This window comes from Aethalodelphis obliquidens, unplaced genomic scaffold (assembly GCF_003676395.1).
Source record: "Aethalodelphis obliquidens isolate GAN/ISIS:26980383/991018 unplaced genomic scaffold, ASM367639v1 scaffold93, whole genome shotgun sequence".
Taxonomy (NCBI): domain Eukaryota; kingdom Metazoa; phylum Chordata; class Mammalia; order Artiodactyla; family Delphinidae; genus Aethalodelphis; species Aethalodelphis obliquidens.
The window spans coordinates 2,583,504-2,608,377 of NW_020838037.1; the positions used below are offsets into that span (position 1 = coordinate 2,583,504).

At 35.8% G+C, this 24,874-nt stretch overlaps 1 protein-coding gene across 4 annotated transcripts; it reads left to right on the forward strand.

Annotated features, from left to right (window-relative positions):
* The first annotated feature begins 5,178 nt into the window (after positions 1-5,178).
* LOC113614303 (caspase-13) lies at positions 5,179-23,190 on the forward strand. 4 transcript variants are annotated; one of them, XM_027095698.1, is made up of 10 exons: positions 5,180-5,241; positions 9,027-9,278; positions 13,530-13,639; positions 14,655-14,828; positions 16,049-16,283; positions 17,125-17,268; positions 18,402-18,511; positions 20,055-20,158; positions 20,385-20,387; positions 22,328-22,928. In XM_027095698.1, the coding sequence occupies exons 1-8, from the start codon at positions 5,235-5,237 to the stop codon at positions 20,151-20,153; spliced, it is 1,131 nt and encodes a 376-aa protein (XP_026951499.1). In that variant the 5' UTR covers positions 5,180-5,234; the 3' UTR covers positions 20,154-20,158; positions 20,385-20,387; positions 22,328-22,928. The 4 variants fall into 4 exon arrangements, with proteins under 4 accessions (XP_026951501.1, XP_026951499.1, XP_026951498.1 ...); XM_027095697.1 differs by lacking the exon at positions 20,385-20,387 and having other exon boundaries at positions 22,328-23,190; XM_027095699.1 differs by lacking the exons at positions 5,180-5,241; positions 22,328-22,928 and adding an exon at positions 5,274-5,520 and having other exon boundaries at positions 20,055-20,828.
* Positions 23,191-24,874: the final 1,684 nt, after the last annotated feature.

A 24,874-nucleotide genomic window follows, 5' to 3' on the forward strand; every position in this document is an offset into this window, starting at 1 on the left:
GTGGATTAGGTGGTCATATGTGTGTGTGTTTGTCTCTGGGCTTTCTATCCTGTTACTCTGATCTGTATTTCTGTTTCTCTGCTAGTGCTGTAGCTTTGCTTTTACTGTAGCTTTGTAGTACAGTTTGAAGACAGGGAACCTCATTCCTCCAGCTCTCTTTTTCTTTCTCAACATTGCTTTGGCTATTCAGGGTCTTTGTGATTCCATACAAATTGTGAATTTTTTTATTCTAGTTCTGTGAAAAATGTCATTGGTGGTTTGATAGGGATTGCATTGAATCTGTAGGTTGTTTGGGGTAGTATAGTCATTCTCACAGTATTGATTCTTCCAATCCAAGAACATGGTATATCTCTCCATCTGTTTGTGTCATCTTTGATTTCTTTCACCAATGTCTTATAGTTTTTTGCATACTGGTCTTTTACTTCCTTAGTCAGTTTTATTCCTGGGTACTTTATTGTTTTTATTGCAATGGTACATGAGATTTTTTCCCTTAACTTCTCTTTCTGATTTTTCATTGTTAGTGTATAGGAATGCAAGATATTTTTGTGCATTAATTTTGTATCCTGAAACTTTTCAAAATTCATTCATTAGCTCTAGTAGTTTTCTGGTGGCATCTTTAGGATTTTCTATGAATAATGTCATGTCATCTGCAAACAGTGACAATTTTACTCTTCTTTTCCAATTTGGATTCCTTTTATTTCTTTTTCTTCTGTGATTGCCATGGCTAGGACTTCCAAAATTATCTTGAATAAGAGTGGTGAGAGAGGACATCTTTGTCTTTTTCCTGATCTTAGAGGAAATGCTTCCAGTGTATCACCATTGAGAATGATGTTTGCTATGGGTTTGTTGTATACGGCCTTTATTATGTTAAGGTAGGTTCCCTCTATGCCCACTTTCTGGAGAGTTTTTATTATGGGTTTTGAATTCTGTCAAAAGCTTTTTTTGCATCTATTAAGATGATTGTATGATTTTTCTTCTTTAATTTGTCAATATGGTGTATCACATTGATTGATTTGAGACAGAAGAATGAATAAGTGAGCTGGAACATACAATGGAAATAACTTCCAAGGCACAGAATAAAGAAAAAAAAGAATGGAAAGAAATAAGGACAGTCTCAGAGACATTTACAACAACACTAAATGCACCGACATTCAAATTATAGTGGTCCCAGAAGAAAAAGAGAAAAAGAAACAGTCTGAGAAAATATTTAAAGAGATTATAGTAGAAAACTTCCCTAATATGGGAAAGGAAATAGCCACCCAAGTTCAGGAAGTGCAGAGTCCCATGCAGCATAAACCCAAGGAGAAACATGCTGAGACACACATTAATCAAAATAACAAAAATAAAATTCAAAGAAAAAAATATTTAAAGTAGCAAGGGAAAAACAAAAAATAACATATAAAGGAATCCCCGTAAGGTTATCAGCTGATTTTTCAGCAGAAACTCTGCAGTCCAGAAGGAAGTGGCAGGATATACTTAAAGTGATGAAAGAGAAAAACCTACAACCAAGAATATTCTACCCAGCAAGGCTGTCACTCAGATTTGACAGAGAAATCAAAAGATTTACACACAAGCAAACGCTAAGAAAATTCAGCACCATCAATCCAGCTTTAAAACAAATGCCAAAGAAACTTCTCTAGGCTGGAAACACAAGAGAAGAAGAAGAAAAAGACCTACAAAAACAAAAACCCCAAAGCAAAAAACAAATGATAATAGGAACATACATATCGATAATACCTTAAATATAAGTGGATTAAATGCTCCAACCAAAAGGCACAGACTGGATGAAATGGATACCAAAATAAGACCCATATATATACTGTGAACAAGAATCCCACTTTGGGGCTTCCTTGGTGGCACAGTGGTTGAGAGTCTGCCTGCTGATTCAGGGGACATGGGTTCGTGCCCCAGTCTGGGAAGATCCCACATGTCATGGAGCAGCTGGGCCCATGAGTCATGGCCTCTGACCCTGCACGTCCGGAGCCTGTGCTCCGCAACAGGAGGAGAGGCCACAACAGTGAGAGGCCCATGTACTGCAAAAAAAAAAAAAAAAAAAAAAGAATCCCATTTTGGACCCAGAGACACATACAGACTGAAACTGAGGGGATGGAAAAAGATTTTTCATGCAAATGGAAATCAAAATAAACCTGGAGTAGCAATACTCATATCAGATAAACTCGACTTTAAAATAAAGACTGTTATAAGAGACAAGGAAGGATACTACATAAAGATCAAAGGATCAATCCAAGAAGAAGATATAACAATTATAAATATTTATGAACCCAACATAGGAGCACCTCAATACATAAGGCAAATGCTAAGTGCCATAAAAGGGGAAATCTACAGTAACACAATACTAGTGGGGGTCTCTAACACCTGACTTACACCAATGGATAGATCATGCAGACAGAAAATAAATAAGGAAACAAAAACTTTAAATGACACAGTAGAGCAGATAGGCTTAACTGATATTTATAGGACATTCCATCCAAAAGCAACAGAATACACATTCTTCTGAAATGCCCATGGAACATTCTCCAGGACTGATCACATGCTGGGCCGCAAAGTGAGCCTCAGTATATTTAAGAAAATTAAAAGCATATCAACCATCTTTTATGACCAAAACACAAGGAACTTAGGAATCCAGTACAAGAAAAATACTTTAAGAAACAAAACACAAGGAGGGTAAACCATATGCTAGTAACCAACCAAAGGATCATTGAAGAGATCAAAGAGGAAATCAAATCAAAAAATACCTAGAGACAAATGAAAATGAAAGCACACCCACCCAAAACCTATTGGATGTGGCAAAAGCATTTCTAACAGGGAAGTTTATAGCAATACAATCTTACCTCAGAGAACAAGAAAAATCACAAATAAACAACCTACCTTTACACCTGAAGCAACTAGAAGAAGAAGAACAAACAAAACCCAAAGTTAGTAGAAGGAAAGAAATCATAAAGATCAGAGCAGAAATAAATGAAATAGATACAAAGAACACAATAGAAAATATCAATGAAACTAAAAGCTGGTTCTTTGAAAAGATAAACAAAATTGATAAACCTTTAGCCAGATTCATCAAGAAAAAAAAAAAAAGGAGAGGGCTCAAATTACTAAAATTAGAAAAGAAAGAGGAGAAATTACAACTGACACTGCAGAAATACAAAGGCTCATAAGAGACCACTACAAACGACCCTAAGCTAATAAAATGGACAACCTGGAAGAAATGGACAAATTCTTAGAAAGGTACACCTTCTGAGACTGAACCAGGAAGAAACAGAAAATATAAAGAGACTGATTACAAGTAATGAAATTGAAACTGCAATTAAAAACCTTCCAAGAAACAAAAGTCCAGGACCAGATGGATTCACAGGTGAATTCTATCAAACATTTGGAGAAGAGCTAACACCCATCCTTCTCAAACTCTTCCAAAAAACTGCAGAGGAAGGAACACTCCCAAACTCATTCTAAAAGGCCACCATCACCCTGATACCAAAACCAGACAAAGATATCACACTAAAAAGAAAATTACAGACCAATATCACTGATGAACATAGATGCAAAAGTACTCAACAAAATACTAGCAAACAGAATCTAACAACACATTAAAAGGATCATACACCATGATCAAGTGAGGTTTATCCCAGGGATACAAGGATTCTTCAATATACAAAGTAATTTGATTCAACTCTAGGTACATGGTAGTTTACAGTCTTATTGATAAGATGGGACAGTCAACAAACATGAAACAATCAGCAGACAGTACATGACACCCTATGAATAAATGCTAGGGTGACTTGTATGCAAAACAATGTCCCTGTGTGGTGCACAGATAATGAGTTTGGGGTGAAGTTTTTACTTAGCAAGGTTAGACTTAGGAAGAACTGGAAAAACTACTCTTTTACTTGCAAATATGAGCCTTTTCTAATCCTAACCCGTTAACAATGAAGGTGAATTTCTGTCCTTTTTTTTTTTTTTTGGACTTGTCAAAAATACACTTATTTTTTTTTTTTAATTGGCATACATATATATATTTTGGAGCATAGTTGATTTACGATGTTGTGTTAGTGTCAGGTGTACAGCAAAGTGAATCAGGTGTACATATACATATATCCACTCTTTTTTAGATTCTTTTCCCATATAGGTTATTACAGAATATTAACTAGAGTCCCCTGTGCTATACAGTAGGTCCTTATTAGTTATCTATTTTATCTATAGTAGTGTGTATATGTTAATCTCAATCTCCTAATTTATCCCTCCCACCCCCCTTCACCTTTGGTAACCATAAGTTTGTTTACTACTTCTGTGACTATTTCTGTTTTGTAAATAAGTTCATTTGTACCATTTGTTTTCAATTTCACATATAAGTGATACCATATGATATTTCTTTCTTGTCTGACTTACTTCACTTAGTATGATTTGCAGCAGCATGGATGGACCTAGAATTTCTGACCTTTTCAAGACCTTCAAGTTGAGCATTTCATAGTCTTTTTTTTTTTCCCTTTCACTAACAGTTCTTCTGGATATATATCTTTTGTACTATCACACAATCATTCTACTACAGCCTGAGACTACTTCTATGGTCAGTCTTAGTTCAGAATATAACAAAAAGGGAGGTGAATAGTCACCCTCAGTAAAAATTAAATGTTAAGGGAAGCTTAGGCAGTTAAAGAAAATCATGAAAGGAATGGAGACAAGGGTTCAGAACTTATTTCCAATAAAAGTGTAAGATGATAGGGAGATGGAGAGGGAATAATACCACCATGATCAGCACAGTTAAAACAGGAAACTAAAGTTATTTGGGTAATCCTTATCCAGAAATGAAAGGGAACCTGTTAGTTTTAACTTCTCATGATTTGCACTAGTAGCTGAGCAAAGGAGAAATAATGAGAGATCAGAAGCAGAAGGACAGAGAGAACGAGGTGTGGAGCAATGAGGAAAGAAAAAGAAAATGAGGGAAAAAAACAGTCAGAGGTTCCAACATAGGTTGGAAAATATTTTGTCAATTCATTTTTTTTCTTCCAAAAGGAAGAAATAATCCTTCCCAAAGGATTGGGAAATCCATTTGCTGACTACAGGGGACTTCCTGACAGTGAACGCAGAAGTTCTGAGCAGCAGTTTCCCAATCTATGATTAGGAGTCCCCGCCCCCTGAATGGAGGAAGCATCCAGTAACTTTCATTTTCAAGCCTGTGCTCTTCTCAAGGCATCAGGAAGGGACTACCGTTGTTACATATGGCTGGTGAGTAAGGGTCCTTTCCTAGCTGAGGGTCAGGAACTTGGGTCTTAGAAAACACTTATTAATTGCTTTGTGACAGGAAGAAATATACAAAAGGGAAGTGAGCCAATCCTGTGCAAACTAAATTCCTTATTAGCTCTGTGTAACTTGAACGGGGGGGACACTGTCTCGGAGATGCTGAAGGAGAGTATGGTGTCCAGATTATCTCAGAGCCAGGAAGAAGTTATTTCCTTTTTTGCAGCTCCTGGTAATCAAAGTGAAGGGTGGATAAAGACAAATAGAGTAAGTTATTTATGTGTGAGAAAACTCTGAAAATTCCTAAATGCACTCTGAAATCTTCTCAGCTTCCTCTTGATTCCATAAAATTGTCCCCGTAATCAGATAAGTGAGTCTTTGAATTCCCACCCCCCCTTACTATATCCTATATTGAATTATGCTCTTTGTCTTTGTAAAGTAACTACATTTTCCTCCCATTCTAGCTGTGGTGCTAACTACTCTAGCACAGTATTTCTTGGATTGCTATCACAGTTTTTAATTGGTCTCCCTCTCTCCAGAATTTAACCCTCCTATCCATACTGCATACTGCTTTCAGGTCACATATCTTACACACAGAAACTGGAAAGTATAAGAGATGGAATCATTGGCTATTTATGTAGCTAGTATTCAGGTATATCATATCACTTCTTTTTGAATTTAGAATTTTATTTAATTTATTTTTTTTTTATGTAGCAGGTTCTTATTAGTTATCCATTTTATACATGTTAGTGTATATATCACTTCTTTGGCTTCATTTTCTTCATTTGAAAAGGAAGAGGTTCAACTAGATCAGTGGTTTCTAAACCTTACAACAAATCTAAATAATCTGTAGACATTAACAAATTTAGATTATTTCCCCCTTCATAACCCCGAATTACTCAACCATGGGTAGACTGTAAGCATTTATAATCTTTTAAAGATCTACAAATGATTCTTATGTAGCTGGACTAGGTTTGTCTGCAGATTAGCATTGTTAGGAAAGATGATCAGATCCTTATCTTTCAGTTCTTACCTTCTAGGTATTTACAAATGCAATTTTCTTACTCAGGAACATACAATGGCTCTGTATTGCCTTTTAAAAAATGTCTGAACTTGTCAGACAGGTTTTCCTACCTTTCAAAATATATTTATTCACTTTACCATTAATCTCTCTAAAGCATGATTTCAGCTTCATTAACAAACATTTACTTGCGTTCCCCCCCCGCCCCCGCTCACACTTTCTTGCTATTGTGTTTCTTTATTTCTTATTTTCCCTGTAGTGTAATTCTTTCCAAGGTTTCTGTCTCATCTCACACATTTAATTTAAGCTCCTAAAATGTAAGGACTGACTGTTTTCTTATCTTCTTCATGGTGCTCATACAGCATTTGACTGGGGAGTAGTACATTAAATTCACACTCATGGCTGCCTCTTTAGCTAGGCAGGATGACCTTACTTGTTATTGAATTGGAATCAGGACATCATTAGATAATAGATATGATAAACTGAAAAGCGGTAGACAAAACAAGTAAAGTGACTCAATAAACATAAACTAATGAGTTTGGTTGCCATTGTTAACTAATTAACAACTATAAGGAAAAAAATGTTAGCTTAGGGAGAAACAAGTTTCTCTGGGAGCATATTGCTCTGACACTCAGTCTAGTCTTAAGCATCAGGGAGAATTTGCTAAAGAAAATGCCATGTCATCTGAGACCTGAAGATAAACAGGAAGCAGTTGAGAAATAGAAAGGAATGTTGGGTGTGAGAAACTGTACACATAAGGATCCCTAAGTAAAGGCTTTGTAGAACCTGAAAGAAAGGTAAAGTGTTTAAAATGTAATGAGCAAGGTGGGTATAGTAGCAGAGGATGAGGCTGAATGAGAAGACCTAGATTAGATTAAGCTGAGACATTTCATGGTTATGTCTAGATTTTTAGAACACTGACTTTGCTTCATTGAGAAGAACAGATTAGAAGGGGACAAGAGTAGATTTATCAGACTCTTAGAGTAATTAAACAAGAAAGGATGTTGGCCTGAACTAGAGTATCAAACAGTTAGAGAGGGAGAAGTAGTCAGATTCTGCAAATATATAGCAGATAAAATCAATACAGTTTGAAGTGAGATGGAAAATAAGATACAAAGAAAGCAGAAGAGGTTCAGTATCACCAACTTTTACTGATTTGGTGTACTTGACTGTAAGATACCGTTAACTAGTACATATAGGGAATGAAGAAGGTGATGAAAAATGAGAAGTTCAGCTTTTAAAGAGTGTAATGAATTTGTGGGATACAGAGAAGGGATGAATATATGAGCCTCAATTTGGGGATCCACCTTTGGGCTGAATCTATAAATTCAGGGATAATTTATTTATTATTTAAAGCTAATAACTGAAGACATGAGAATGTGTAGATAATAAGAGGATGTAAAGTAAACATTCTTTGGTTTTATTGTTTACCATATTTCTCCCAGTACCACTTATTCAGTCAACACTCAACCTGTTGAAGGCAGAAATAAATAAAATAGAAACCCAGAATTCAGTCAGAGTAAACATTTCATAGATTAACCTGCATGTTGTTCATAATTCTTCAATCTTTCTGTTCTGACATGTGTATACTCTAGTGTAAGACCAGTGTTTCTGCCACCTTTTCTAAGAAGAAGCATTTTGTGACCTCATCTGCAGAAATTTACCCAGTCTTTTCTGAGTCCCTGAATCACTTTCTATTCTCTTAAGTAACTCTTTACCAAGTATCATGTAAAGTAGTTTGATGATTTGAGTGGGGAGTCGATTCTGAACCCCTGAGTTTGAATCCCTTCCTACCCTCTTACTAAACATGGTGTACTATTCACACAATTTGGATCAAATATTTAACTAACTTCTCTGTGTCTGTTTCCTTTACTATATAATAGAAATATTAATATACATGTTACATGGAATTTTTATTAACTTTAACTTATAAGATTCATATGAAGCACTTGAGACCAATGGGGCCTCAATGAATATCAACTATTATTACTGAAGCTGTACTATGTTTAACTTTATAGAATATGGTGTAAGAACAGAATTTGAATCCTAATTTGTGTGATCTGGGCATTTTATTTAAATGATCTGTAAAATAGGGAAAATATTAACCATCTCATTGGATTATTGTGAGGGTCCATCATATTAATATTTATAAAGTATTTAGTACAGAGACTTGTAAATAATAAAAATATTGTATATTGCTTTAAATATATTTCTTTTTAAATCCTAAATGCATAATAGATGTTAGCTGTTATTAAATGAACTGATATTGGGTAACTTTTTATTCATGCTTTGTAATGTCCATGTTTCTTTCTCATAATATTTGCCCAATAAACATTTACTGAAAGGATACTTCAAGACAACATGAACAATGAGGCTGGTGCTTCTGGGGCAAAGTTCTTGTTCAATGTCTTGGTGCATTTTTTTTTAGAATATGTCATTTTGTGTCAAGACTATCTTTATATCTAGATGAACTTTATAACTGTCTTTGTAGATTTAATTAAGTATTGATGAGATACCCTGCCTTCCCATGCACTATCCATTCAAATAATACCTGTGGTATTACAATAAAATACTTATTAATTTGACTTCCTTAATCACCCACAAAAGTTCTAATTATCCCAGACAGTAATATATTAACCTGGTGTCATATTGATCTACCATATTGAAAGATCAGTCATCAGATTATTTTCAATTCTGGATTTTTTATTGAGACAAGATCAAGTAAAAGGAAGCTTTGTATTTCTGACAGAAGACACACACAACAAAAACCCACTTAAGATTTTGGAATCTGTGGGCAAAGAGCTCATTACTGGCGTTTTGGATGACTTGGTAGGAAAAAATGTCCTGAAATTGGAGGAAGAGGAGAAGAAAAAAATGTATAATGCCAAGCTTGAAGACAAGGCACGGGTCTTGGTGGACTGTATGCGACAGAAACGCCATGAAGCAGGTCAAATCTTTGTTCAAACCTTCCTAAACATAGACAAAAATTCCACCAGTATAAAAGGTAAGACTGGAATTATTTTCAAGGGATATCTTAAATTGTTCAGATCTACTTGGCTCCAAGGCTGCTCCACTGTCCTCTAAGTTCCCCATCCTCCTATTACTAAAGTATAATTTTCACTAAACCTATCATTGTCCTTTTAGAGGCCACCTTGTCATTTGTGGGAAGGTATCTAATTTCCAATTAGCTTAGAAGTTGAGTCCTTGTGTTTAGGTTGATCATAGAGATCGCTAATTGTAGAGACTTTGTAGTAAGGGATACCTGGAGTTGAACTCAGGTTTCTGTCACTTTGGACACTATGTGACTTCATTCAAGTTTCTTAACCTCCCTAAGCATTAGTATGAGCATCTGTGAAATGGGGACAATTTCAGTCACTTCATCACAGGCTTTGTAAAGCTAGGAACATAATGGCAGACACAGATTGACAATTCCTAATATTTTAGCTCCTTTCTGGAACTCTCCTCTGAACTCCAGATATATTTAGCTCTAGCTGCATATTCAGCATTTCCACTTGAAGGTTCCACTGGCTTCACAAAGCTAAGATATATAAAATGAAACACTTTATTCTCCACATCAAATCTATTACACTTCTTTCCCCTGTTTATCTCATTAGACAGGACTATAATCCACTGAGTTTCTTAATCCAGATCACAAATGTTTTCTTCACTAATGAATAATAGCTCTTAGCAGAGTGCCAGAGACATAGCAGGCATGTAATGAATATAGGATGAATAGGCAAATGAAGAACATGCATGTAATAAATATTAGTTACCAGAATTATTTTTAGCTTATAATATTTAAATGTTTACTGTGCTTATTCATTTCTGTGAGTTACAAAATATGATCAGGAGAATACTTATTCAATATAAACTGTCCAATATATTAACATCTTTCAAAACTTCACTTTAAATGAATTATGAATATTACTAGAGTCTAAATATCCTCAGATCCAAGTTCACCAGTGATGGACTCAATTTGGTATAGAGTTTAACCTAAAATTCCAGCCTGAATACTAGCATTTATCAATAATGATAAGCAATAATAAACAACATGCAACATAACTGTAGAGACCTCACTATAGCAAATAAGCTTTTTCAATAATCCCTTCTCTATGGAGAAGGGACACTCCCACCAGCAGGAATTATACACTAGTCTAATAGATGTCCAAGATTGTGGCCTAGGCTATGTTATCATTAACATTTAAGTTGGTCCTTGTGCAGGTTTATTACTTTCTCTTAAACCTGGGATGGGATAAAAACAATTTGGATTTAAAAACAAAATAAGAGAACAGACTTGTGGTTGCCAAGGGAGAGGGGTGTGGGGGAGGGATAGATTGGGAGTTTAGGGTTAGCAGATGCAAACTATTACATATATAATGGATAAATAACAAGGTCCTACTGTATAGCACAGGGAACTATATTCAATATCCTAAAATAAGCCATAAAGGAATAGAATAGAATAGAATAGAATAAAATAAAATAAAATAAATAAAAACAAGATCAGAGATAATTCAACAAATGGGAATCAGAATTGAAATAAGGGGAACTTCAAAATGATTTTAGCAACCCCAGGAACTAGAATGAACCTTAAACTGAAATAACCTATCCCATCAGCAGAGTCTGTGGCAGGCAGGTGGCAGGTATAGACCGTTTCATGAAGTATCCAGTAGCCCCCTGAGTTCTACTGTACATGGAACCTCCAGAGGAATCTCAGGACACCTAGAGTATACTGGCCCAGGAGAACAGGAAGCTTGGTGAGTGGGGCTATTAGAATATGTAAAAGTCCTAGCCAGGCCTTTTGGGCATGGATATAATTCAGAGGGTTCTTAATGAGATACTGAGGAAATGGAGTGGGGGATAGGAAGAATCTAAGCTATTTGTTTCAATTATTTAGCAGTATATGTACATACTATGTGCCAAGCACTGTTATTCAGTCAGAGAGATAATTACTCAAATTCCTACTTGCCAAGGGAGAAGGACTTGTCTTATCTAATATCAGTATCTTTAGTTTTGTTTCAGTTTAAGGGGTTTCTTGAGCATTTCATTAGGTAACAGATAAAACTCAGATATTAAAGTTTTTATCTAATCTGCTTATTTTCTTATTTCTTTTTGCTGTGCTCTCAGGCCCATGGGTACTCCTTTTGAACAGCAGGCTACACTATATTACATTGTAATGAAATGATTCAGTTTCATGATAATTTTACTATTAGACATAAGATAGTCTAATTTTCAGTTTTCTCTGTAAATAGTGTATCTATATATAGACATATAATGGTCATTAGGAGATGACATTTATTAAATTCAAGAGTACACCAAACTTGTCAATGACCTGGAAACAGGAGACTTTCAATGACAAAACATACCCTCTGACCAGGGACTATCCCAAGACGCTGGACTTCTTCACATTGGCAGAATCTTCTGCAGTAGGAAAGGAGAGTATGTGTCAGTACTTTATCTACAGAAATAAATGTTAAGACAGTTTGGTAGACTTAAAGACATACCATTTGCTGTATCTCCAGAGCTTACATTTTTAGCATACTTTTTAGAAAGACATTTATAAAAAAATATTATTTAAAAACTAATGGAAACAAATAAATGAAATTGAAAAAAATTATAAAGTTTAAAAACTGAAAAATTTACAGAAGATAATATTGCCTTTCTAATTAAAATAAAATAAAATAAGAGACTGTCTTGGTTCATTCATGTAAATGAACATAAAGGTTTATTCCTTTCATAGACAAAAACCTTGTTATGTTAGGTCTTGATAAACCTCCTCTGATTTTTATTTATGAGGAATCTCTTCCTTCCTTCTCCAAGGGAGGGCTCTGGACTTTCCCAGTCTCTTGCACAATCTTAGTCAAATGAGGCCAAACAGTTTCAGAAAATATTACATTTCTCATTTCCAACAAGGAGAAGTTATTTCCTCACATTTTAAAACATGGGTTGAAAATTTAGGGCTGGTTATTCAGCACTTTGGAGGCAAGGACATTCAGAGTAATGTAGCATCTCTGACAAAAAAATTGTACCTTCGACACTGGATGCAATACTATGATTAATGCATAGCATTTCTACTTTAAATAGCTGATTTCACAACTCGGTGAATCATTGAAGCCTATCTCCTCCGGAAAGGTTAAGAATTCACGCTGAGGTTGCTGAAAAAATAATACCTGGTTGGTACAGGATTTAGGATTCTATTAAGTATTTGAGTGTGTATGTGTCTGTGTTTGTTGTGTGAATTAGGAGTGGACTTGAGATGTCATATTACCCAATATGATAGCTACTGGGCACACGTGGCTTTTAAGTGCATAAATTGTGGCTAGTAACAGGTTAAAATGATACTATTTTGGATATATTGTTAAACAAAATATATTGTTAAATTAATTGATTCTGTCTGTTTATATTCAATGTGGACATTAGAAAATTTTAAATTGCAGTGCCCTCCCCACCTGCAGCTGAGGCCAAGTCAGGAAAGAGCAACAGGCATCTAAAAGCACAGGAAGGCAGAACCTGTGAGATCTGACCTCAGCTCCATCCCCAAGAAATCAAGTGGTCCAACCCCTGAGGGACAGACCCCAACAGACCCCCACCCACCAGTTTTTTTTCCAATGTGCATAGATCAGATCAGGATGAAGGGAGGAGGCAAGACTCTATCAAAACCTATGTGTTTGGGGTCAGGTGTCCCCCAACAGGTTTGTCTGTGTTTGCACCTTGTCCTGTGTCTGAGGTGCTGTGGCTGTATCCTCCTCCTGCCCTGGGATATTTGTATCTCCTGGCTTTGTAATAAGTGCTGCATACTCTCAAAAAAAAAAAAAAAAGTGACTCAATGTGAGTGTGACTTAATTCTATTTCTAGTAGATAGCACTCTGATAAATATTTACTAAATGTACTCTTGCTCACAGACAGTAGAAAGTCCACACAGATGAGTAATACCCTAGAGTAAAACCACTGGAAAAATCAAACTGTTTTCATGAGTAAAGGGAAGGCTAACTTTGACCCTAAATCATTAAGGTGTCTTCTTCATAATATCAAAATCTATTATTGCATTTTTGAGTGGATCTGTTTTTACTACCAAGGATTTCTCCCTTCTTTCCCAGTCGTAATACATCTGTCTCCTCACACACAGGTTAGATACAACTATAACCCAACATGTTAAAAATCTTTTTCCCAGGATAACCCTTTTCTGTCAGTTTTCTTAGGTGATAACTGGGTCACATCGTCAGATATCACAATTTATATTATGCGATGTATTCTGCAGCTCCTGAGGAAATCGTGACTGGACCAGATGAGTCAGCAGAAACTACAGATACCCTCAAGCTTTGCCCCCATGAAGAATTTCTTAAACTGTGTAAAGAAAGGGCTGAAGAGGTACTGTGCTCTGTACAGGAAAGAGAGGAAGAGAGAAAAACAATTGCTTTCACTAATTACACAATTTCTTAAAGCATTAGTTACAGAGTGGCAGGGTGGGACAGTGGATTCCTTTTTCATAGATGCTTTGAGCAGGAAGAAATCACATGGCTTCACACAGATTCCAATTCTCTTTCAACCCTATGATAAAATACAAGTCTCTCACTTTTTTCATTTATTTGTTGTCCTATATATTTGGGATTTATTAGAATTTTAGCTGTAGTCATAGAATCAAAATATTTATAAGATAACATGGCTGAGTAGTAATTGTTTGCATTCCAGTTAAAAATTATTAACACCTGCAAAACACTATAAATTAAAATAGTACCAGAATGGGCTTCCCTGGTGGCACAGTGGTTGAGAGTCCGCCTGCCGATGCAGGGGAAACGGGTTTGTGCCCCGGTCCGGGAAGATCCCACACGTCGCGGAAAGGCTGGGTCCGTGAGCCATGGCTGCTGAGCCTGTGCATTCGGAAGCCTGTGCTCCACAACGGGAGAAGCCACAACAGTGAGAGGCCCGCGTACCGCAAAAAAAAAAAAAAAAAAAAAAAAATAGTACCAGAATAATGTTACCCAAGGCAAAGGATCTTTATTTTTAGCTGGAGTCAATGGCAAATATCTCCTGGTTTTTACAAAATTTGATCTGAAACTTGATTGTTAAGAAAGATTTGACTAGGTGGAGAAGAAAGAGGAGAAGGAGAGGGTAGGAATTGTTCTAGTCTCCTGAAGATTCTCGAGTAACCATCACAAATATAATCTGGATCATTGTCTGGGCTTTTGAAAAATAATTCCCTTCCAATTTGTACTTCCTTCTATTGTCGATTCAATCCATTACTAAAAGAGAGAAGACAGTGTCTTCTGGTACAGGATAGGAGAGAGGACATCTATGCAAGCCCTTAAAAGCAACAGTGATTAGTGTATGAGGGTTTAAGAGAGATTTAGGTAAATCAAACTCACTGCATATCAATTTCCTGCAGATCTATCCAATAAAGGAGATAAAGGCCCGCACTCGTCTGGCTCTCATCATATGCAATACAGAGTTTGATCATCTCCCTCTCAGGAATGGGGCAGCCCATGACATCATGGGAATGAAGGGGCTGCTTGAGGGCCTTGGCTACAGTGTGGATGTGGAAGAGAAACTCACAGCCAGGGTAAGGGCCCCTCACCCACCCCAAACACATACATATTCAACACATATCTTCCTAACAAGTGAACTTTATAATATTAAGCAAATAACTTTAACAACCATAGGTCTCACTTGTGTGTGTGTTGTGTGTGTGTGTGTGTGTGTGTGTGTATCTAAGTGTGTGAATGTGTGTTATAAAATAAAAATATTAAGACAGGTGAAATCTATATCTCTTTAGATCTTCAAATATCCTCAGTTCCATAAAACTGTACAAAAACTGATTGGCATATGTACCCACAAAATTCTTAATTCTGAAGTGGGATGATTGAGATTCAGCCCCAATATTTCCCAGAAAATTCTGGAGTAATGAATGTTAGCAGGAGTGTGATCACCATATAAATACTGAATCCTGACTGTTCCAGGGGCTATTTTGGCATTGGGGATGGGTCTGTAAATGAGACAGAAGGTTCCCAGCTCACACTGATCTAGGTTCACTTGGTGGGGGGTGATCAAACTATAAGCAAAACAGAACATTTCAGAGATTTGATGTATCTGTGTGTCTCTAAGATTGAAAAGAAGTGAAAAGGAAATGAAAAGGAAAAAGGAAACATAAGAACAAATTGGTGAGTGAGGAGTAATAATGTTTGATGGAATGGCCAAGAAAGACATTTTGAGGAGGTAATATGGGATCTGACACATGACTATCAGAGACAAGATAACTCTGGAAAGATGTGAATGAAATATATTCCAAGCAGGCTCGACTACAAGTGAAAAGTCTGAACCTAATATGAAACTGGCACTTGAAAAGTACAGAAAGACCAGTGTGACTAGAGCCTAGAGGAGGAGGAAGAATGTCAGAAGGGAGAAGTATACTTACGTCACAAGTTTTATTTTATTCTAAGTATGGTGGGGAGTGCCTTAGAAGGGAAGTGGTATGATACATTTATTATTCAAGGTTTTTATTAAGTAATGAGAGAAAATACAGAGATGAAAATGAAAGTATATAACGACAATAAGCAAATGTAAAATGTATTGGGGACAGGTTATATAATGTCAGAAGGAACAAAAAGTTGAACGCATTGATCCATTATAGAAATAAAAATAAAACTATCATCAAGTAACCACTATGTAAAGCCACCATTATTGGAACGTTACAGATGTTTCTTATACTGATCATAATAAATAGGAGGTCAGTTTAATTTTAATGCTTGTCCTGTTAAAGTAACACTTTGCAGTCTTTTTCAGGATATGGAATCAGTGCTGTGCAGATTTGCTGCCTGTGAAGAGCACAAATCTTCAGACAGCACATTCTTGGTGTTCATGTCTCATGGCATCCTGGATGGGATCTGTGGGACTATGCATAGTGATGAAAACCCAGATGTGCTACCTTATGACACCATCTTCCGGATATTCAACAACCGCAATTGCCTCAGTCTAAAGGACAAACCTAAGGTCATCATTGTCCAGGCCTGCAGAGGTGGTAAGTTCTGAGATGAAAAATCCAAAAGTCATAAAGGTGTTTGCAGAGGACTGTAGTATGTTTTGTTTCTAGGGGAAACAATCTTAAACCCCATCCAGTGAAAATAAACTAAATTGAATTATTAGGAAATTCCAATTAGGGGGCTGGTATCATGAGACTCTGTTTTGTTAGCTGAGAAATTTCTGTTCAATTTGATTCAAGGTAAGTGGTGAAGGAGATCACCAGAATTCTCAAATCAAAGTTAAACAAAAATATTCCAACCTTGGAATGAAATCATTTAAATGACAACTTTACTTGTAAATGTTTTACAGACATTTTGACATTCTCTGGCTTGAGAATAATTTCATTTGAAAGTCAGGCTATTATGTGATAGCAGTATCTTTTTTTTTTTCTCATATATTATTGAAAGGGAAATGAATAAGTAGATGAGGGAAACTGGGATTGCAGTGACATTTTTCTTTGCTTTTTTTTCCTGACTCCCAGTTCCCTTTTAGCTTTTTGGAACAGTGTTTGAAGATGAAAAGCCAAAATAATTTAGCTATAAAATGATAACTATGCTCTGAAATTATGCAGATAAGGCTTTAACTTCTTTGTTATTCTCAGCAAGTGGGTTCTTCCAATTCTAAAATGCTGTCACTATTAATTAGCATGTTGCTCAACAACACAATAAAAAGGCAAACTGTTGTATGTGGGGTGGAGATACACCTGTATGTGTGTATGTATGTGTGCACATGTGTGTGTGAAACTGGTTAGAATAAACATTGTAAAAGAATGAGGTGGGCAATTGTAACAGTCATACTGAGGGAGACACACAGTGTGTAGGAAATTGATGTCTCTACAGCAAATCATGGGGAATTGTGGGTCAGTGACTCTCCAGCAGCCTTGGCAGACAGCTCTTCACAGTCACCTGAGAACCTGGAGGAGGATGCCATTTACAAGACCCATGTGGAGAAGGACTTCATTGCTTTCTGCTCCTCAACCCCACGTATGTGTCTTTCAATTGCAGACATGGATTTGTGGGTCTGAGGCTACCTCTGAAGATTCTAAAAAAACAAGATGAGCTCTGGGCAGCAATTATTTGATGCAAATTTTGAATGCTGTCAATATATTTTACTTATTCTTCACTTTTAAAAATTGACTTTTATTATATGTTGCACTTTACAGACAAAGGTATAGTAACCATTCAAACAACCTAATACAAGAAAATCCCTTTACCATCACACTAGTTAAAAACAAATGATTGATTCAGTTTTCTATTAAATCCATTCAACATTTTGAGTAGAGTTTTTATGGATCTAGGGACTGATGGCCATTTCTCAAAAATTATCAACTCCAAGCCATTTTCTCCATATTTCCCATCTGGTACTATTTAGAGTGGTATCCCAGCAAGAAGGTGGATGCCCTTTTAAAGGAAGAAGAAAATGATACAATGGGACTTATTAGGCCTACTATTAGGGGAACAGTATCTAGTCCTTGAACTTTAGGTAATCATCTTGAGAAGCCTTATATCTGAGGGTTTCTAATTTACATATTTTTAAGTACTTTTACCACTTTATGCAGGTATAATTAACATACAAAAAGCTGCACATATCTAATGTATACAGTTTAATGAGTTTGGAGATAAGTATATACCTGTGAAATTATTACCACTATCTATACCAAAAACATTTCCCTTCCCTCCAAAAGTTTCATTAGATCTTTTTATTTATTTTGCTCACTGTATTGTGAAAGACATCATGGTATATAATCTGTAAACAATCACCTATGTGAACATGAGGAAATTCTTTAATCCTTCTGAGCTTCTATTTTTCATCTGTAAAATGGGATAATTACAATTATCTCTCAAGCCTCCTTTAAAAGCCAAATGAATAAGCATAAGTCACATAGTAGAAAGTCAATTCCCAAAATACAAGGTAATCACTATGCAATGACCTACAGTTTTGATGAGCTGCTTCTTTAGTTCAACTTCTTTATGGAAAATGAGTTAATGAAAGGTTGTAAGTTCTTCCCCTAAACATGTCAAGATAATTCCCAAGCTATGTTTTAAAAGACAAAAAATGTAAAAAAAAAACATGGTGAAGGCCACAGCCCAAGGCTTACCATTCCTTATCGTCATAGATAATGTGGCCTGGAGAGACATCACAAAAGGTTCTCTCTTCATTACTCAACTCATCACATGCTTCCAAAAATATTCTTGGTGCTGTCATCTAGAGGAAGTATTTAGAAAGGTAAGCTCCTCTCTCCTTTTCTAATCATGTATTTGTTCAGGAAGAGTTTACTATTATTTGCCTTTCAAGTGACAATGACAGATTTTTGTCAGACAAACGAAAGTAGAGTGGTACTGGTTTCTGTAATCCATGTGTTTAAAATCTGATTTACAAAAAGACTATGTTAATGTACCACAGCAAAAGATCAAAATAGAACAAAATATTATAACATGTGAGCTTGTGTGTTATGGGCTATAAGTTCTTAAAATTCAAAGAATGGAAAGTATTTTGGATTAATTTTCACTGCTTCATTTATTCAATAAATATACATTGGATGGTCTACTTGGTAATGGGTTATATCTTCATGACACAGGGGTAAATGAGACATATGTGACATAAGGCTACCTAGAACTAACATTCTTGTGAGAGAGATGGGTACTGAATAAGTAGTCCAACAACAACAATAAAAAGTGTGTGATACAGGTTGTGATAGGATCCAAAAGAGAAAGTCCTAGGACACATGAAAGAGAATGTAGGAGAAAAATTCTTTGAATAGAGTGGCCCAGAAGGGAAGACTTGATACTTCTTCCCCAACTCAGGACATTCCTTATTTACCCCTTCCTTCCTAATTTATTTTCCTCCAATAGCTCTTACTACCACCCACCCAGTATATATTTTGTTTGTTTATTGTCTGTATTTACTCACTTGCATGCAAGCTCATGAAGGCAGGGATTTGTTCAACACTCAACAAGCTGGAAGGGAGGAATTAATATTCACTGAATAAATAAATGTATGAATGAGTGAATAAATGTCCCTCCTTTTTTAGGGAGAAAAGTATTGGTATTAAGAACGTGGGAAAGTGTGGTTATTTTTAAACTAAAACCATAAAGAACAATAGCACTCCCATGGGAAAAGAAGGATATACCTTTAGTAAATTGGAGAAGATTGCATTGTAACCTGAGTCACAGTCTCTGTGACTAGGAGCTTAGGAAGTTAAGTCCTATTGGATGAATAGGATTTAGACATACTTTCAAGGGAATTCCTCAGAAGAGATTAGAAATAGTGGATCTAGGTAAGTAGGATCTCATTGATCAGTCTACAGAAAAATACTTCAGAGCTCATCTTGATGGTGAATGTGAATATTGCTCATCATTCAGGCTTTAAGGACAAAATCCTGGGATTTTAACCTTATTGAATTGAGGAGTTAACCTTGTTAGAGTTTGAAGATAGAGGATCTCTGAGGTCCACTTTTCATGAACGAACACCAAGGGATAATTAATCATCAGATCTGTAGATCAGAAGTGGAAACTAGGAAAAAAATGCAGTTTGAAAAGACTTGAATTAGGCATGAAGTGTGTATTTTGAGATAAAGAGCATATTCTGACATTAGGTGTCATTTCTAAGGGGTAGGGTAGCAGTGACAGGGAATAAGAATGTCCAAGGGCTTGGTTCCATCGATCCTAGGAGCACCCTTCATTCGAAGAATTTTTTGGCTCATTGTGCAAAACATATTTTGAGAATGCATAAGAGGTACGTATCAGCCAGAACCTCTTTTTGTTTTTAGGTACAAAAAGCATTTGAAAAACCAAGTGTTAAAGCCCAGATGCCGACCATTGAACGACTCTCCATGACAAGATATTTCTACCTCTTTCCTGGCAATTGAAAATAGTAAGTATCAAGAGTTTTTGTTGGCAGGCAGAATAAGTGGGACAGTGATATTAGTAGTGAGGTCCAACGACCAATGACAGCCTATTGCTTTAGTAGTCAAATTAGTAAATTAGTATTCCTTGTTTATGTAGTTTGTTGATTAGTTGCTAATTTTTACCTTATTTATATGCATCTGGATCCACCCCTCCATCTCTACAATCATCAATCAATAAATCAATCAACCAAGAAGGTAAGCCAAATCAAGACAGAAAGTAATAAACAGTGAAGGACACAGGGTAACAATTATTAGCATAGACATGTACTCATGCTTCCATTATTACTTATATTCATGTCTCTCTCTCTCTCTTTCTTTCTCTCTCTCTCTCTGACACACACACACACATTATTAGTTACCAAATATTGCCTCAGATTAAAAAAAAAAAAAAACAGAAAAAAGAGGTGACTGTAGAGAAAGCAGGACTGTGGTCCTCTGAGTGCAGGTGTCATATTACTGATACTGAGCTACCATTACTATACAGTATAAAATGCACCCTGGAAGAGTTTGTGTCAATGAAGACTCTGGTTTTCTGACTGTTCTCACAGTGTAGATCACAGAACATTCTGAGTCAGTTCTCAGATTCTTTTTTTTTTTTTTTTTTTTTTTTGCGGTACAAGGGCCTTTCACTGTTGTGGCCTCTCCCGGCTCCGGACGCACAGGCTCTGCGGCCATGGCTCATGGGCCCAGCCGCTCCACGGCATGTGGGATCTTCCTGGACCAGAGCACGAACCCATGTCCCCTGCATCAGCAGACAAACTCTCAACCACTGCGCCACCAGGGAAGCCCCTCAGATTCTTAATTACTGTTCAGAAACCCCTTCAATCACCCATATTAACACTTAAACAAAAAATTTTTGGTCAAATTATTTTAGAATGTGTTTATTGAGTTTAGACCCAACAATTATTTACTCACTCATAACAGCTTTATATCACACTATATTATAAGCATATTATTAATCTCCCTCTCAGAAACATAATTAAGTTTATATTTTATAGTAAATTTTATCTCAATTCTTGAAATATTTACCCACCATCTTCTACCCCTGGTTTCTGACACCCTGGCTACATAAATGCATAGATACTTCAGCAGAATAGCTTTGACTGCCTAATTAGTCCAATAGAACCATATTTGGGGATTGAATTATTTATTTGACTAATATTTATCACGCACTTACTATGTTCCAAGTTCTGTTCTAGATGCTTGGAATGTACCAGTGAACAAAATAAATGGAGTCCTTGCTCTCAGAAAGCTCATACTTTAGTGAGTGGAGACAGACTCTAAATACACAAGCAAGTTAATATATGTTAGAGAGTGGTAAGAGCTAATAAGAAAAAATAAAAAGGGCTAAAGAGACACAAAAAGATGGATACCGGGGCTTCCCTGGTGGCGCAGTGGTTGAGAGTCCGCCTGCCGATGCAGGGGACACGGGTTCGTGCGCCAGTCTGGGAAGATCCCACATGCCGCGGAGCGGCTAGGCCAGTGAGCCATGGCCACTGAGCCTGCACATCCGGAGCCTGTGCTCCGCAACGGGAGAGGCCACAACAGTGAGAGGCCAACGTACTGCAAGGTAAAAAAAAAAAAAAGATGAATACCATACTGTTATAAATAGATTACTCAATAAAGGCTGCTTTGAAGTAATGAAGTGATTTGAAATCAGAACAAAGAATGGATAGAGTAAGGGAGTGAACCTTATGGCTCTAGTGGGAAATGAATCCCAATACCAGAAATAGGAAGTACGGATGCCCTGAGGCAGATGTGTGCTTAAGACTTTTAAAGTACTGCAAGAAGGCAGCTGGCTAGAGAATAAGAGTGGGAAAAATGGCAGGGTAAAATTCAGAAAAATGGTGAGAAGCTTGATCACATGGGCCTTGATGATCACATGTAAATGTTTTAAAATCTTTTATCCTAAGTGAGATAGGAAACCCTTCAAGAGCTTTTGAACAGAGAAATGATATAATCTAACTTAGATTTTGCAAAGATCACTCTGAGTACTTTTTGATGAATAGACTACAAAGGTCACAGATAGAAGCCAAGGGAAATGGCAAAAGCATATGGAAGAATCACAGTAAGGGTTGGATTGAAGGCTTCCAGGGATCACTATCTTAACCGTCTGTTCTTTTTCTCTTCTTCAGAAAATCACAGGAAGTTCAGCTGTTTCAACTTCAAGAAGCACTTTTACCAGTACAGAACGCATGTTTAACCTTTTGTCTTTCAGTGAAAATGAAAACAAATGAACTGTCGTTTTGGGGGGTCTTCTAATAGAGAATAGAATTTCAGTTAAAATGGTGGATGTATGGAAATGAAGTGGAAGAAGCAAACTGGATTTTCTAGTTTTATTGCATATAATATCTGCACTTCATTGAGTAAGGGGAACTGGTCATGACTTGCCCTCAGCAATAGGGTGAAAGGAGATGGTGCCCATCTGGAGACAAGAGCTGTAAATTGGTCAGCTCCTCCTTTATACACTCATTAAGCCCCAGGCCTAGAATTGTGCAGAAGAAGTTTCCTAATATATTATTTAACCAACATCATAGCTTGAGTTCATTTTTTTCTTCAGTAAGTTATGATTTTAGCAAATTATGCCTATGTGTCTTTCTTCCCATCTATAAGTTAATTTGCTTTCTTGTTGATTATTTTCTTTCCAGATTTCTGCATATTTCCAAGCTTCAGGAAAATTTTATTATTTAGCAAATATTTGGTTATTGTCTAAAATAAATTGGGCTTTTGATTCAAGATTGTGTAACTGAGTATGTTTGTATGGAAAGACAAATGTTATTAGATAAAGAACAGCAAAGAGATTGGGGAGTGTCAGCAATGGAAGAGGAGAATGTTAAAATTTCTGGAAGGGTGAATCTTGGTAGAAGAATTCTGGCACATGGTCATCTGAGCTACTAAGTAAGGAGATGTACCACTTCTGTTACATACACACAGAATTCTGAATAAATATTTTAGTACATGATGAACTGCATTAAAAAAGTAAAAGGATTCTCTAGATGTCAAGTACAACCATAATAGGTAATATTTATTATTGTATGTCAGGATTATTTTAAGGATTTTGATTGTTATAAGGGATTGTGTGTATATAAGTAGCTACTTTAACCCTCATAACAGCCCTATAAAATAATCACTATCAATATTACCATTTTACAGGTAAGGAAACAAAAGAAAATAGAGCTTAAGTGATGTGCCCAAAGTTACACAGTTAGTAGGTGGCTGCACCAGGATTTCAAGGCAATCTGGCTTGCTCTGGAATCTGAATTATTAACCACTGTACCACCTTACATCTCCAAAGCAAGGAGAAACTGAAATTGTATGGGTTTGAATTGTAATTCAATTTAACTGAAGTTTGAATTGTAAGGTTAACTAACACTACAAAGATTCATGATGTTTAGGTTTCTGGACTTCATTTGTCCATGTGGAGACATGAGACACATCCCAAAGTTCAAAAATATACAGGGAGAGACTTCATTCTCTGACTACTGCATGATAATATTAGAAACCTAATAACATAAAGACTGCCACACATTTCCACATAGTTAGAAATAAGAACACACACAGATAGTATATACATATACAAACATAAATTATGAAATATACATAAACACATATAAAAAGAAGAAAGGAAAAAAGTATAAACTAAGCATTCAACTTGAGAAGTCAGAAAAATACTGAACCACTTAGAAAATAGAAGAAAGCAAATAATAAATATTAAAAAGAAAAAAATTATGAGATGGTAACAAAACAAAAAATTGAACAGATCACTTAAGAAAAATCCTGGTCCTTTAAAAAAGAATGGTCAGATAGCAGACGTTCAGCAAGATTGAGTATGAAAAAATAGAATTAGCACAAAGACAATATTAGAGATAAAAAAAGTGCAACAAATAGAGATAGACATAAATTTTAAAAAAAACCATAAGAGAATACAATACATAACATAGATGGAATTCTAGAAAAAGTGAATTAACAAGATTAATATATAAAGAAATTAAAAGACAAATGGATCAATAAACATTAAATTAATTATTTTTGTCATATCTACTGCAAAAATAATTAACAGATCCAAGTGACTGTAGACAAATGTCTTACAAAATGTTTAAGAAATTGATAAACTCAATTTTACATAAATGCTTCCATAAAATGAAAAGATAAGTGAACTCCAATTCTTTTACAGATCTAGTACAAAACTGATATGAAACTAGAGAGGTAGAAGCAAAGTTAGAAAAATACAGGATGATTTTTCAGGAACATTGATGTAAACATTCTAAATAACATGTTAGCAAAGCAATTCTAGCCATATATGAAACATTACTAATATTTTTTAACCAGCTAGTATTTATTCTGGGAATGCACTTATAGTTTGATAATAAAAATAATTATGATAGCATTCCTCAAAATAAGAGATTAAAGGGAAAATTGTGATATTTTAAGAAGTTTAGAAGGCATTCAATAGTATTCAGAATTTGTTCATAATAAAAAAGAAAAACAGAGAGAAAAGCAATCCCTTAATCTAAAAGCATGTATCTAATAAAAGCCTATCAGGAAAAAAGGAACAGAGTAATAGCACTTAATATGAGAAAATCTATAGCTTTCTTGTACAGAAATATTGAAGTATTATCTTTAGATAAAAATTCAATTTTGCACTAGACTTCCAAGACAATAAAACCAAAAGTAAAAATATT

What these genes read in the sequence shown, in the direction of transcription:
- LOC113614303 (XM_027095697.1), top strand. An exon ending in TGTCCAGGCCTGCAGAGGTG is followed by an intron (nt 16,284 to 17,124) that starts GTAAGTTCTGAG and finishes ATGTCTCTACAG; the next exon opens with CAAATCATGGGGAATTGTGG. An exon ending in TAGAGGAAGTATTTAGAAAG is followed by an intron (nt 18,512 to 20,054) that starts GTAAGCTCCTCT and finishes TTTTGTTTTTAG; the next exon opens with GTACAAAAAGCATTTGAAAA.